This window comes from Theobroma cacao, chromosome 3 (genome assembly GCF_000208745.1).
Source record: "Theobroma cacao cultivar B97-61/B2 chromosome 3, Criollo_cocoa_genome_V2, whole genome shotgun sequence".
Classification (NCBI taxonomy): domain Eukaryota; kingdom Viridiplantae; phylum Streptophyta; class Magnoliopsida; order Malvales; family Malvaceae; genus Theobroma; species Theobroma cacao.
Window position 1 is genome coordinate 25579982 of NC_030852.1, and position 12809 is coordinate 25592790.

General features: G+C 33.4%; 2 protein-coding genes across 2 annotated transcripts; both read left to right on the plus strand.

Annotated features, from left to right (window-relative positions):
- On the plus strand, nt 1119-5532 carry LOC18605057 (glyceraldehyde-3-phosphate dehydrogenase, cytosolic). The gene is made up of 12 exons (XM_007037842.2): nt 1119-1224; nt 1324-1347; nt 1451-1551; nt 1678-1793; nt 1890-1989; nt 2242-2388; nt 2473-2533; nt 2613-2710; nt 2989-3131; nt 4530-4613; nt 4927-5016; nt 5191-5532. Exons 1-12 carry the CDS (start codon nt 1221-1223, stop codon nt 5234-5236), a joined length of 1014 nt encoding a protein of 337 aa, XP_007037904.2. The 5' UTR covers nt 1119-1220; the 3' UTR covers nt 5237-5532.
- Nucleotides 6437-10711, plus strand: LOC18605058. The gene is made up of 8 exons (XM_007037843.2): nt 6437-7258; nt 8049-8213; nt 8412-8510; nt 8607-8708; nt 8827-8946; nt 9502-9639; nt 9816-10106; nt 10284-10711. Exons 1-8 carry the CDS (start codon nt 6764-6766, stop codon nt 10575-10577), a joined length of 1704 nt encoding a protein of 567 aa, XP_007037905.2. The 5' UTR covers nt 6437-6763; the 3' UTR covers nt 10578-10711.

The following is a 12809-nucleotide window of genomic DNA, read 5'->3' on the forward strand; positions in this document are numbered from 1 at the left end:
CTTGTTTTAGACCAAAGCAATATTATCATATGTTTCTTTGTCATTTTAATTTAATTTCTGTGTTTTGAGCCCACCAAGATACATCACAAATTTCCTCCCCAAGTTTCTACCATTCAGCTTCCTCCATTGATTGACTTTTTTCCTTTTTTCGATTAATACAATGTTCCTCAATTCAATCCTATCATTAATGACATTCTCCCAAAATCTTGTTCCTAATAATTTTGAGATAGTATCAAATTAAAAGAAAGAATAAAATTAAAATAATCATTGTCTAATCTTGATAATTCTATAAAATCACATCAGAAATAATTTTTGATTTTCCATAGCAAAACTTTTACGCAAATTAAGATTTTATAATATGAAAATAACAAAAAAAATCCCAAAAATATTGAATACAAAAATTTGTATCGATACAAATTTTCAACCACAGCGGGGCTCAACTGGGGTTTTTAGCCTCGATTTGAAGTTTGGTCCACCAAACAAAAAAACCTGGGCTCGTTGACATTGAGGCACGGGGGAGTCACCACGACTCAACAAAAAGCTGACCACGATATATGTCAACCTTAAAATCCACGTGTTCAAAAATATGGCGTGGCAAGCCAGCAGTCATTGAACGTACTTTAAGCTCCTCAGCAAAAGTACCATTTTAGATTTAAATCATATTAAAATTAATAATTAAAACTCAGAATGACATGCAAATGATATCATTTTAGACTTACAATATTTTTAAATTTAAATTTTTTTTATATTTTTCATCAATTCAAATTTAATATGAATATTTGAGTTTAAGTATGTTTCGTCACCGTTACACCTAGAGAAGTGCGATTCCATTATTCGACAACAATGCCGCCGGGCGGCCCACGTTATCGTGACACCTTTCTCTTTCCGGATGCTTGGAATCATCGGCCTTGATCTAAATGACCGGGCGTCACCTCCCATTGGCAGTCATCGAATCGGACAGCGTACAACCAGCGCATCATGATGTAAAGACGAACCTGAATTTTAAGATAGCTTTAATCTCGACACGTAGCGCACCACGCCACTCCCGAACCGGCAGTTTCCGGTTTCCCGCTTTACTTCCCTTTATAAAGTAGTAATAAAAAATCCGTAATGTCACTTTTCACCTAATAATAAATCATCTAAGGCATTTCTCTCTTCCACTACGCTGCTTGCTTAGCTTTGAACATCTTTCTGTCTCTGCTCTATCACCCTTTACACCCATGGGTAAGCAATCATATCGATTTCTTTTTAGAATTTAATCTATTTTTCTTCGTCTAATCTACCTTATTTTTTCTTTTTCTTTTTGTTTACATTGATTTACAGCAAAGGTGAAGATCGGAATCAACGGTACGTTGATCTTACGCTGATATAATTTTATAAGTTTTTCTTTCGATCTTAAATTAAGATCTAATTTAGTTTTTTTTTTCTTATTACAAATGAATAAAATTAGGATTCGGTAGGATCGGTAGATTGGTGGCTAGAGTTGCTCTGCAGAGGGACGATGTTGAACTCGTTGCTGTTAATGATCCTTTTATCAGTACTGATTACATGGTATCTCTTTTTACTTTATTTGATCATTTCTTATTTCTTATTTTTCTTTTCTACAAAGTTTTCATTTTTTTTATGGCGGATTGTTATTTATTTGCTCTTTTTTTTTTTTGGATTATGGTTTTTTAGACATATATGTTTAGGTACGACAGTGTTCACGGTCAATGGAAGCATAACGAGCTCAAAGTAAAGGATTCAAAGACCCTTCTCTTTGGCGAGAAGCCAGTTACCGTTTTCGGTATTAGGTATAATTTGCTCTTCAAAATTCAGGATGTTTAATTTTAACCTTTGTTAGTATATATGATTGAGCACGGAGTGAACTGTGTTTTATGTAACTCTAGGAACCCAGAGGAGATCCCATGGGGTGAGACCGGAGCCGAATACATTGTTGAGTCAACTGGAGTGTTCACTGACAAAGACAAGGCTGCTGCCCACTTGAAGGTATTTTTTTATTTCGTTTGTCTTTGCATTTTTGAAATTTTTTTTTTATGTTATTTTCCTGCATGGTTTTTCTTTGTTATTTAATTGTGAATGCCCTGTTGAATTTTGGTCTGTTTCTTTGGAATATAGTAAGTAAAGCATAATGATGAATCTATTTATAACTCTTCAGGCGTATGGTAAGGTTCTTCACCATGAATTGACTTGAACTTACACAGGGATTATCTCAAATGATGTTGGTTGATTGATTATCAGGGTGGCGCTAAGAAAGTAATCATCTCAGCCCCCAGCAAAGATGCTCCTATGTTTGTTGTGGGTGTTAATGAGAAGGAATACAAGCCAGAATACGACATTATTTCCAATGCTAGCTGCACCACCAACTGCCTTGCTCCCCTTGCTAAGGTTTATCTTTGATTGTTATTCTTGAGTGACTTAATCTTTACTCTGATCTCAGTTGGCAACTGTTAATATTGCCTTGAATTACAGGTCATTCATGACAAATTCGGCATTGTTGAGGGTCTTATGACAACTGTTCATTCCATTACTGGTAAGTTTTCCAACCGAATTTTTGCGCAGTTATTTTAGTCTGCTCTGTGTATTCATTGTGTTCTTCCACTCTTACTCAGCCACACAAAAAACTGTGGATGGTCCATCAATGAAGGACTGGAGAGGAGGAAGAGCTGCTTCATTCAACATCATTCCTAGCAGTACTGGAGCTGCAAAGGTAAAAATTGTGTCAAGATTGTAGCTCAAGAGTTGATAAGCACTCTCCACTTTCATTTCATAATTATTATTCTTTTATTTTCTAGAGATTGATTTCTGCTAAGAAGACTGTTGATTGCAAAACAGAAAGATAATTAGTTCAATGAAATCCCCTTTTCCATAAGTATGCATATAGGAACCAATTTTTTTTCAGTAGGTTAGATTGCTGTTCCTTGTTATCCTTCACATTCCAACATCCAATGCTAATATTTTTTGGGATGAATTCTGTTTTGTCACTAGGCTGTTGGTAAGGTGCTGCCTGCCTTGAATGGAAAATTAACTGGAATGGCTTTTCGTGTTCCCACTGTTAATGTCTCAGTGGTTGACCTCACAGTAAGACTTGAGAAGGCAGCCTCCTACGAGGAAATCAAAGCTGCTGTCAAGTAAGGAATTTCTTAGTTGTAGTTTAAAGTGTGCTCTGTGCGCCAATTGAAGATATTCCTTTCCTATAATATTTAGGCTACGCTTGTTTTGTGGAATAAATAATAATGAAATAAAATAATTATTTTTTTTAAAAAAAATAAGATAAGAATAAAATAAAGTAATTATTACGTAATTTGGTACGATAAATTAAATATAGTAGGAATAGTTATTATAATTTATTGCAATGTTTGGTTATTAAAAATAATGTTGAAATAAGAAAGAAATAAAAAATTAAAAAATAAAAATATCTTTTATTATATATATAATTTATATTTTATTTTTTAAATATCAATAATTTATAATTTATTTAAAATATGAATAATTAAAAATTTAAATGTTAATATTTTATTTATAATTTAATCCTTAGCATTATATAATATCAATATTTTATTATAATTTAAATGTTATTATGATTATTTTTATATAATTTTTTAAATATTAATAATTTATAATTTATTTCAAATATTAATAATTGATAATTGAAATAATATTTTATAATTTAATAATTAACATTATAAAATATTAATATTTTATTATAATTTAAATGTTATTATGATTATTTTTTATTTTTATTTTATTTTTTAAATATTTATAATTTATAATTTATTTAAAATATTAATAATTGATCATTTAAATATTAATATTTTATTTATAATTTGATCATTAACATTATAAAATATTAATATTTTATTTATAATTTAAATATTATTATGATTATTTATTTTTAAATATAAGTAATTTATAATTTGATCATTATATTAATAATTGATAATTAAAATATTAATATTTTATTATATTTTAATCATTAATATTTAAAAAAATTAATATTTTATTTATACATTAAATATTATTATGATTATTAATTTTTAAATATTAATAATTTATAATTTATTTAAATATCAATAATTGATTATTTACATATTAATATTTTATTTATAATTTAATTATTAATATTTGAGGGTTGTAAATTTCTAAATTTATGAAAGGTAATTTAGTCATAATAATTTTTGAAACTATTGCATTAGATATGAAATAGCTAATACCATGGGAGTGTTGGTATTAAAAAAGACTTTTTACCAATTTTGAGGAATAACTAAAACAAAGGAATTGTTATTCCTTGCTAAATTACCAAGTTACCAACCAAACAAGGGGAGTAAATAGTAGCTGGAAATAAAGAGGAATAGCAAACGTGCCCTTAGGCGTTTCTATTCCTGTGTGTTACTGGAAGATACAATAGCTCCAGTACTGGTGGCGCTGATAATATTAATTTCCTAACTAAGAAGTTATAAAGTTTTGTTTGTAAGCTTTTTTCTGCCTTTCTTCGACTTCAAAACCATTTCTTTTTTGGTTTGACATAGGGAGGCATCTGAGGGAGAACTGAAGGGAATCTTGGGTTACACTGAAGAAGACTTGGTTTCCACCGACTTGGTTGGTGACAGCAGGTAAAGATAGAAGCACATCTAGTCATCTATGATAACAGTAGCAGTGAAATCATGTGCAGTGTGCCATGCATCTTTTAGCCATGATTCTGTTAGAAGCACTGATGATATAAGGACCCAAGTACATCATTATCTGATGGTGTGTGTCCATGATGCATATATAAAGGACTGATTGATTATTTCCTTCCGCATGTTTGTCATTGGTTGAAAGTCACCTATGTTGCAATGGCTTTGAAACTTCTGGGTTTAATCTTTTGAGCTGTCTGTTAAATACAATGGACTGCAATAAAGTGATAACTTTTGCTCAATTATCCAGGTCAAGTATCTTCGATGCAAAAGCTGGAATTGCTCTGAATGAAAAGTTTGCCAAGCTTGTCTCGTGGTATGACAATGAGTGGGGCTACAGGTAATTCCATGCAGCAGTTTTACACTTTTTCTTGATTGTTAAGTGCAGACGGCCAACTTTTGTATCCGAATTGAACCAATCTGCTGAAAATTTGTCTCCCTTTTCTTTACCTTGTCAATAAGCTATATATGTGGCAGTACTCATTTTTTTTCTATTTTCCATCTTGTTTTGCAGCTCCCGTATTATTGACCTGATTGTTCACGTGTCAAAAACTAAGTAAGTTGCTTGGCAGTATTGCTTCGGCTACTATATTCTCCGCATGCTTCCCATGTTGTTCCATGTCTACTGTGGGGGCAATGAGTTAAAAATAAGCCTTGTTTTGAGACAATGGCAATAGCTTTTATCACTTGGCAGTTGTTTTTAGTTATCTAGTCTGAGTGAAGCTATATCTTGCATGCATGTATGTTTTGTTCTCGAGGAAATTTGAATTCTTAAAACTGGCCTTAATGCTTGCTACTAATATATTTTGCTTCGCTGGATTTGAATATGAATATAAATATATGATCTTTCTTCTTATTCTCTCTCTCTCTCTCTCTCTCACACACACACACACACGTCCCTGCATGCTTAGAGAGGAACTATTTCGAGTGAATTATCAGAGTTAAGTTTGGTTTTATTGTTTCTTTATGATTCAAACTAGTTTTGTAACTTGACAAATGGGGTGTTGAGTGGCGCTGCCACAAGTCATTAACTCCGGATAATCTCCCTAGAAAAGTTGCATTCGACACGAGTCTTGTGGTGATGGTTCATGTCAATGACACAACGCACTTTGATCACATTCCTGTCTCACTTTTTTATTTTCAACAAGACAATACATAGGAAATTTGTTAGTTGCACTAAAGTGGGATTACTAATTTCGATTTGTGTGATTCTTAAATTTTAAAATACCATTCATCTTTATAAATGAAAAAAAAGGTGATCACTGGGCCGATCAATGTTATGTCATGAGTCGAACATGTGAAATTGTAGATGGTGTCCCATATTAAAAGCTATCAGTAAATGGATTCCAACTACTCTTACATCTGTTGGAATAGGACCGGTGATGAAATGAAAGGGTTCACAGCCTTCGAATGTTAAAACCTTTTGGTCCCCAAACAGAATACCTTTTGTTGTGGCTCACTCACTCTTCTTATTGATCTAGTGCCCACGTTCCCGCTTTTAATTTGCTTTGGCTGCTTATTATGTTTGGTCACAATTATTGAATTCGAAAGCAAAAAAAAAAAAAGAAAAAGAATTTTAAAGTTGAAATGAAACATCAATTTGAACGAGGAATCAACATAGATTTCATAGTATTGTCCAATAAGATTTCTTTCTTTTTTTAAAAAAAAAAACAAATTGAAGAAATGGCCTGCCTGCGGTAATTAATCACCCTGGATATTCCACATCTGCTCATTAACTTATAAGCTAGGTGGCGGTACAAGTTAAACAGCCCCATATTTCAAATTCCCCCCAAATATCGATCTCTCCGCCAATCTCCCCATTTTTTCAAAAAACGTTACTCTCTCTTTCTGCGTCTCTGTTAGGCGGCTACCTCTTCCTTGTTGAGCTGTATAACTCTCTCACGACAACCCCCATTCCTCTCTTTTTACTATTGTTTTTCTTTCTTGGAACGTTTTTGATTTTCTCGATTCAAAATTAAATGCCCCCAAATCATGACCTCTCTAAATCCCTAATAAATTGGCGCATTCCAGCACTCCTAGATTAATTTCCCCCTTCCTCTTTGCTTCTGCTCTATCTGCCCTTCCCAATGGCAACTTCAGCGTTCAAGTCAACCACCAAGAGAACTTCCCTCGCCAACTCAACCGGCGACTCTTCTTCCTCCAATCGGACCTCCGTCCACCGTCGCGCCAGGAGTCTCAGCAGATTCTCCAGCCGGCTTCCCGGAGCCGACGACGATGAAGAGCCTACTCCGGCTCCGAGGTCCAGAGGAAGGTTCGTCAACACTGTCAGGGGATCGGGCTTCCCGGAGATTAGTCTCGACGATCTCGCCATTGAGCTCTTTGACTCCTCCCTCAGAGGACGCTCGGCTTCGCGGAATGCTGACGTCAGTCCCCGTAATGGTGAAGGAGGGAAAGGAGGAGGAGAGAGTGCGACTCAGAGAAGAGGAAGGTCGGTGTCCAGGCAAGGATCCAGGGGTAGTTTTGTAAATAGTGGTGGTGGAGGAAGGTTAACTTCGGACACTGCTAACTCCAGGAGGAGAAGATCGGTCTCAGTTGTTCGGTATCAAATTAGCGATTCTGAGGTAGTATTATCATCATCAGCATCAGCATCATCACGATTGTTTTTATTCTGATGTGTATGCTCATTATTTAGAAGAATGCATTAGTCATATTAGACTGTTTAGCTGTATAAAGGATTAGAGGTCTAATCTCATTTTAATGACACATTATTGAGAGCCCTGACTTCGCTATCTGTTTGCTTGTTTTGCGGTTGACTTTTGCTTAATTTGGAATCAAACATCAATTTATGTGGACAAGCCAACAAAAACTTTTATCTTGTAAGGCATGCACTTGTAACATAGCCGTAATTGCTTGGTTGAAGTTTAAATACATTGACCAATATGAGAAAAATGTGGGATTATTTGGTAAGTACTTTTGGCTTCCCTTTCAAGTATTCAATAACTTTCAAACTCTTGATGGTATAGCTAGTGTCATTGCTAAGTTTGTGTTCCAAATCTGGAAGGTTCAGTTCAGTTCATTCATTGGCATTTATTTTGTGGATTTTAGTGATTAGATGCCAAATCATTTTGCTTTACTTGATAGTAGATTAATCTTTTATCAGGCTAGGTAGTTTTGCATGTCATTTGAAGGAAATAAATGCAGAATTTAATTAGTCAAATACTATTATTTTCTTGTCTTATATTTAAGATGAAGTGTCACTGATAATAGACAATAATGTACTAGTGTACTTGGTCAACTGGAATGGTTTGGTTGGCTTTAATAAAATCTATTGGTTTTTTAATCGTACTAGGAATAACTTTCAAAATACTTACTTGTTATCATGTATGCATATCTTGTTATTAAAAATGGCAGAGTGATCTAGATAATTCACATAACTCAAGCAATCGTGCAAGTGTGAGGAGTTCCATTGGTGGAAATCAGATATCCTCGACTCATAAGCCAACAGCTTTGAATGATAGACAAGGATTGAGAAGGACTCTGAGCCAAAAGGACTTAAAGTATCATGATGGCTACTCTGTAAGCTTTCTATCTCTTAAAAATCTCATTCAACTTTATTTTATCACCACTTAGTTAAGTGGGATGTTTATATAAGGATGCAATTTAGTGGTTGGGTTTATCCTCACTGTACCAGAATATCTTTTAGCATCTTTCAAACTCATTTTTGTCAAATTTGTTTCGTAAGCTTAAATGAAATTTATACATATATGGAACCAGAGCCACTCTTCTGCTTTAACTGATGATGAGGGAAGGGATGCTCTCTCCAGTAAAAATGGGATGGAGAGGACAATACGAGCGGTTTATGCGCAGAAAAAGGTTGGTTTTCTTTTATAGAACACTGCAATTTTATATAACCACTAGGAAGATGTTTTGCTAAATCTGCCACTTACTTTTGTGTTTCCTACCCGTTAGGGGGAGCATCCCACTGGGGATGATATGAATGGTGGGTTGTATGCCGCAATGCGAAAAGAGCTTAGACATGCTGTGGAAGAGATCAAAACACAACTTGAAAAAGTCTGTATTTCTATGTCCTGTTAACATGCTTAATGCTTTATTCACTCCTACATGAGCAAAATTTGGTGCACAGATTTTATCTTCTAAACTTGTTGGATGGTCTCATTGTTTTATGCAGGCAATGGTGAAAACAGAGAAGTCTGGGATAGCAAGTGATTATAGTTTGCAGTCTGACAATTCTGATGTTCTTCAGGCTGTTTCTACAATTAGAAGGAAGTGCACAACAAAATTTGAAAAGGTGTAAAGTCATATCATGAGCATTCTGTGGTGCAATACTTACCAATGTTATGTCATGTGATTATGGTTATCAGTATGGCATGCTTATTAAAGTGTCTAAATTAACTAATAAATACTTAAATCCTTTTCTCTGTTTTTTCTGTGTACAGAAGTAACTTTGGGTTGCTAGTTGCATGTGGCCTCTTTAGTCTTCAACAAGTTATACAGTGCACTTTGTAGAATATTTTTATGTTGCTGAAGATTATTGATTCCATTCAGTGACTTAATTCTGTTGGTTCATGATAATCCTAAACTGATGTTTGTTCAGTTTTGTACTTTATATGGGGAAACCAGAAATAAGGTTGCATTTAAGTTGCTTTTGATGAAAAAAGATAACTTTCTGTTTCACTTTTTATGCATATAAACAAAGATTTTGGTTAATGCTTAATGACCAGACGATTGATAATCAATATTATTTATTTACTTTAAACCTTTGATGCTATTTATTTCCTTAATTGAGGTTCTGTACCTCATAATGGAATTCGTTGGTGATTGGTTATATTTCTTGATTTGACAGTCAGAGAAGCGTAGACAAGATTTATTAGCTGAGATTCTGTTGGAGGAGCAGCATGAGAGGGAGCTGTCTAAAATTGTTAAAGAATTGCTTCCTGAACCAAAGAACTCAAGTGTTGAGAAACCATTGCGAGCCAGAAAGGTACAACGTCCTCTTACCATCTCTACAATAATGCAGGACTTTGAATTGCATATGGTTATTTTCAAGTTCTCATTAGTTATTTGTTAAAAATCCATTATATTTTGATGTTCTTTGATATAAGAAAGGTGAATGAAACTTCTTTTGATTGTTTAATGAAAATACAAATTGTTTTCCAGAGAAGCAATGATAGAACTAGGATGTCCAAGCAATTGACTGAGGAAGCTGAAAAATATATTGAAGATTTTATTTCAAATGTTGAAGATACAGATATTTCTTCATTAGATGGAGACAGGAGTGATACTAGTTCCAGTATAGGAGGAATGACAAAGACACCAACTTTCCAGAGTCCAGCAGTATTTAAGTCTGTACCCGTTGAAATGGATGGGGTAATGCTGCCTTGGTTACAGTGGGAGACTTCTAATGATGCTTCTCCATTATCTTGCAAGAATAAACGCAATCCTTCTCAGGTAATTTGTGACCTGCTAATTGCTATGCTTGCTTCCTATCACTTGGTGACTTACATACCTGCTGTTCATGCTTGTATGCTTGTTGGGCCTTGACAACAAATTGAAAGTTTGCTGATTATGCAAACCATCTCTAATCATTCTCTCTCCATCTCCTGTTTTTTTCTATTCACATATTAGGAAGCATCCTCTGCACAAGATATATGCAATCAATTTACCAGCAGCCGTGGGAGTTGTAGCCCGGCATTTACTGATTGCCCTTCAGTAAGTATTGGGGAAGATACAGGCACTAAATTTGGACAACCTGGAAGTTACCAAAGCCAATTCTCTTCAAATGGAAACAATGCAATGCGGTTTGATGTGGATGATTATCTCAACCTTAAAAGCAACGAAGCGTTTCTACATGAAATATGGAGCCAACGACATAGAATTAGTTCAGGTGGTCTTCTGCTTTGTAACCAGATGTTTTTTTAGCTGCAACCTTGCGGTGCTATGACATATTCGTCTTCCTCCGATTTAAACTACAGTGATTACCCCGTATATATAATTGTTTAATTCCTAATAATCTTTCAACACACTTTCAAGATATTATTCTTTTCTTGCCCTAATCTAGTCCAGATTGAAAGCGACAGGGCAGTTTAAACAAGCTCATTCTAGCCCACACGAAATACCTATCGGGGGAGTCGGTAGCTATTCCAATTTCTCTCGAATTTCGTAAACCAAGTAACGAAATAGGGGAAGAAAAAAGAATGGAGAATGGATTGGAAGGGACGCAGGGGTTTAAACAAGTATATTCTAGTCCACACCAAATACCTATTATCGAGGGAGTCGGTAGTTATTTTAATTTCTCTAGAATTGGTCATTTTTCGAAATGATCTTTTCATGAACCAAGTAACGAATTAGAGGAAGAAAAAAAATGAAAAATGGAATAGTCATTTTCTCAACTAAACATGTATATATTTATCATGCTTAAAGATGATTTGAGTTGTTTTTTTTAATAAAGGAATGAAGTACAAAGATTGATTGCATCATTTTAGATTAAGAAATGCTTAGAGTGTTTGTAAATAAAATAACACTAACACTAGTTGATGGAGAATTAAAAACATGTAACTCTAGAGATAGATTCTCATGGTGAGTGGTTATTTAATCAGTACACTAATTCGTTTCATGATGAACATGAAATATGGTGGCATCCCAAACTGTTAGAGTAATTCCTTTATAAGCTTGAGCATATTGATATTCAGATCCAAATGTGAGCTCTGATTAGATACCTTTAAATGGCAAGCAAAGACTTTGATTCTACCTGAATTTTCTTGAAGCCTCTACCCTAACATAACTTTAATCCCCAGTATAAAGCTCTTAGTTCTGCTGTTAAGGATAAAAAATATCAATTTTATATGTAAAGCCTCCTATCTAATTACACCGCCCGAAATTGTCCTCTAGCACTTCCATCAACATTAAACTTAACATAAGAATGCTTTGGTAATTCCCAACCTTTTAGGATTTTCTTTTTCATAATGCCTTGATCTCTCCTCCAATTGTCCCAAGCTTCTTCTCATATTTGTTGCCATGCATTGTTAGGTCAAACAAAAGAAGAGTCAGACATAGATAAGTTGCTCCAGTACTATAACGCCACATGGAATGAACAAAAATAGTGCCTCCTGATATTCCATCAATCATTCCATAATTCAGCATATTGTCGTTCTCAATGATTGATTATTTTTTATATTGTTAAATATAAGGTAAAAATTTGACTTTGGCCTCGTAGTATATAGCTCATTCACAATATATTTGGATTTGTATTTGATGCGCTTAGATTATCTTATTAAAAAAATTTAAAAATAAATATTATTAATTTTTAAAAATTAACAAAAAATATAAGTACAATTTTTTTTTCTGTTCGTAAATTCGTTTCATCCAATATCCACTTCTCATTTTCTTAACAACAATAAGTCCTCCAACTCCGTCTCACCGAATCTCCTTTTCTTTCCTCTTCTCTTCTCTTAACAACAATGAATTCAAAACTTGAATTTAATTTTAATTCTTGAAAAAAATATTTATTTTACTCTTCTTCTTAATTTACACATTTTTTTTACTATTTATGTTTGTTTATTTGTCATTCTTATTTGATTAACAAAAGAGATTTTTCAGATACTTAGGTCCTGGCTTAACACCATGCAGTGTAGTATGGGGTTAATTCTTCTGTGTGTGGCTCGGCTGTCTACTTCAGTGTAGATGCGTTGCTATTGCTGAACAGATAATGAAGAGGACCAAATAGAGATATATCTTAATGATTTTATGGCCTAAGGTAAGCTTGGTTCTGGGTAGCATGGAGACAACATTGCTGTTAAGGGAAACTAAGAAGAAGACTGAAACAAATATTAAAAATTAAATTAAGAAGAAGAAAATAACTATTATATTCAAGAATTAAAATTAAGAATTTTGAGTTTTGTGACCTATTTTTTTTAAGTTTTTATAAAAAATTGATAATATTTATTTTTAAGTATCTTAAAATTTTATATTTGTTTTTTAATGAATAACAATATTTCATAATTTAATAGTATATAAAAACTATATATGACATTTGTGCATCAAATATAAATATTATTCTTTTTGTCATATGTTTTTACAATTTTGTACAAACAAATTCTCTCTTAAAAATAAGAGTAAAAAAACCAACATTATAATTGTTAATATTTTGAATTT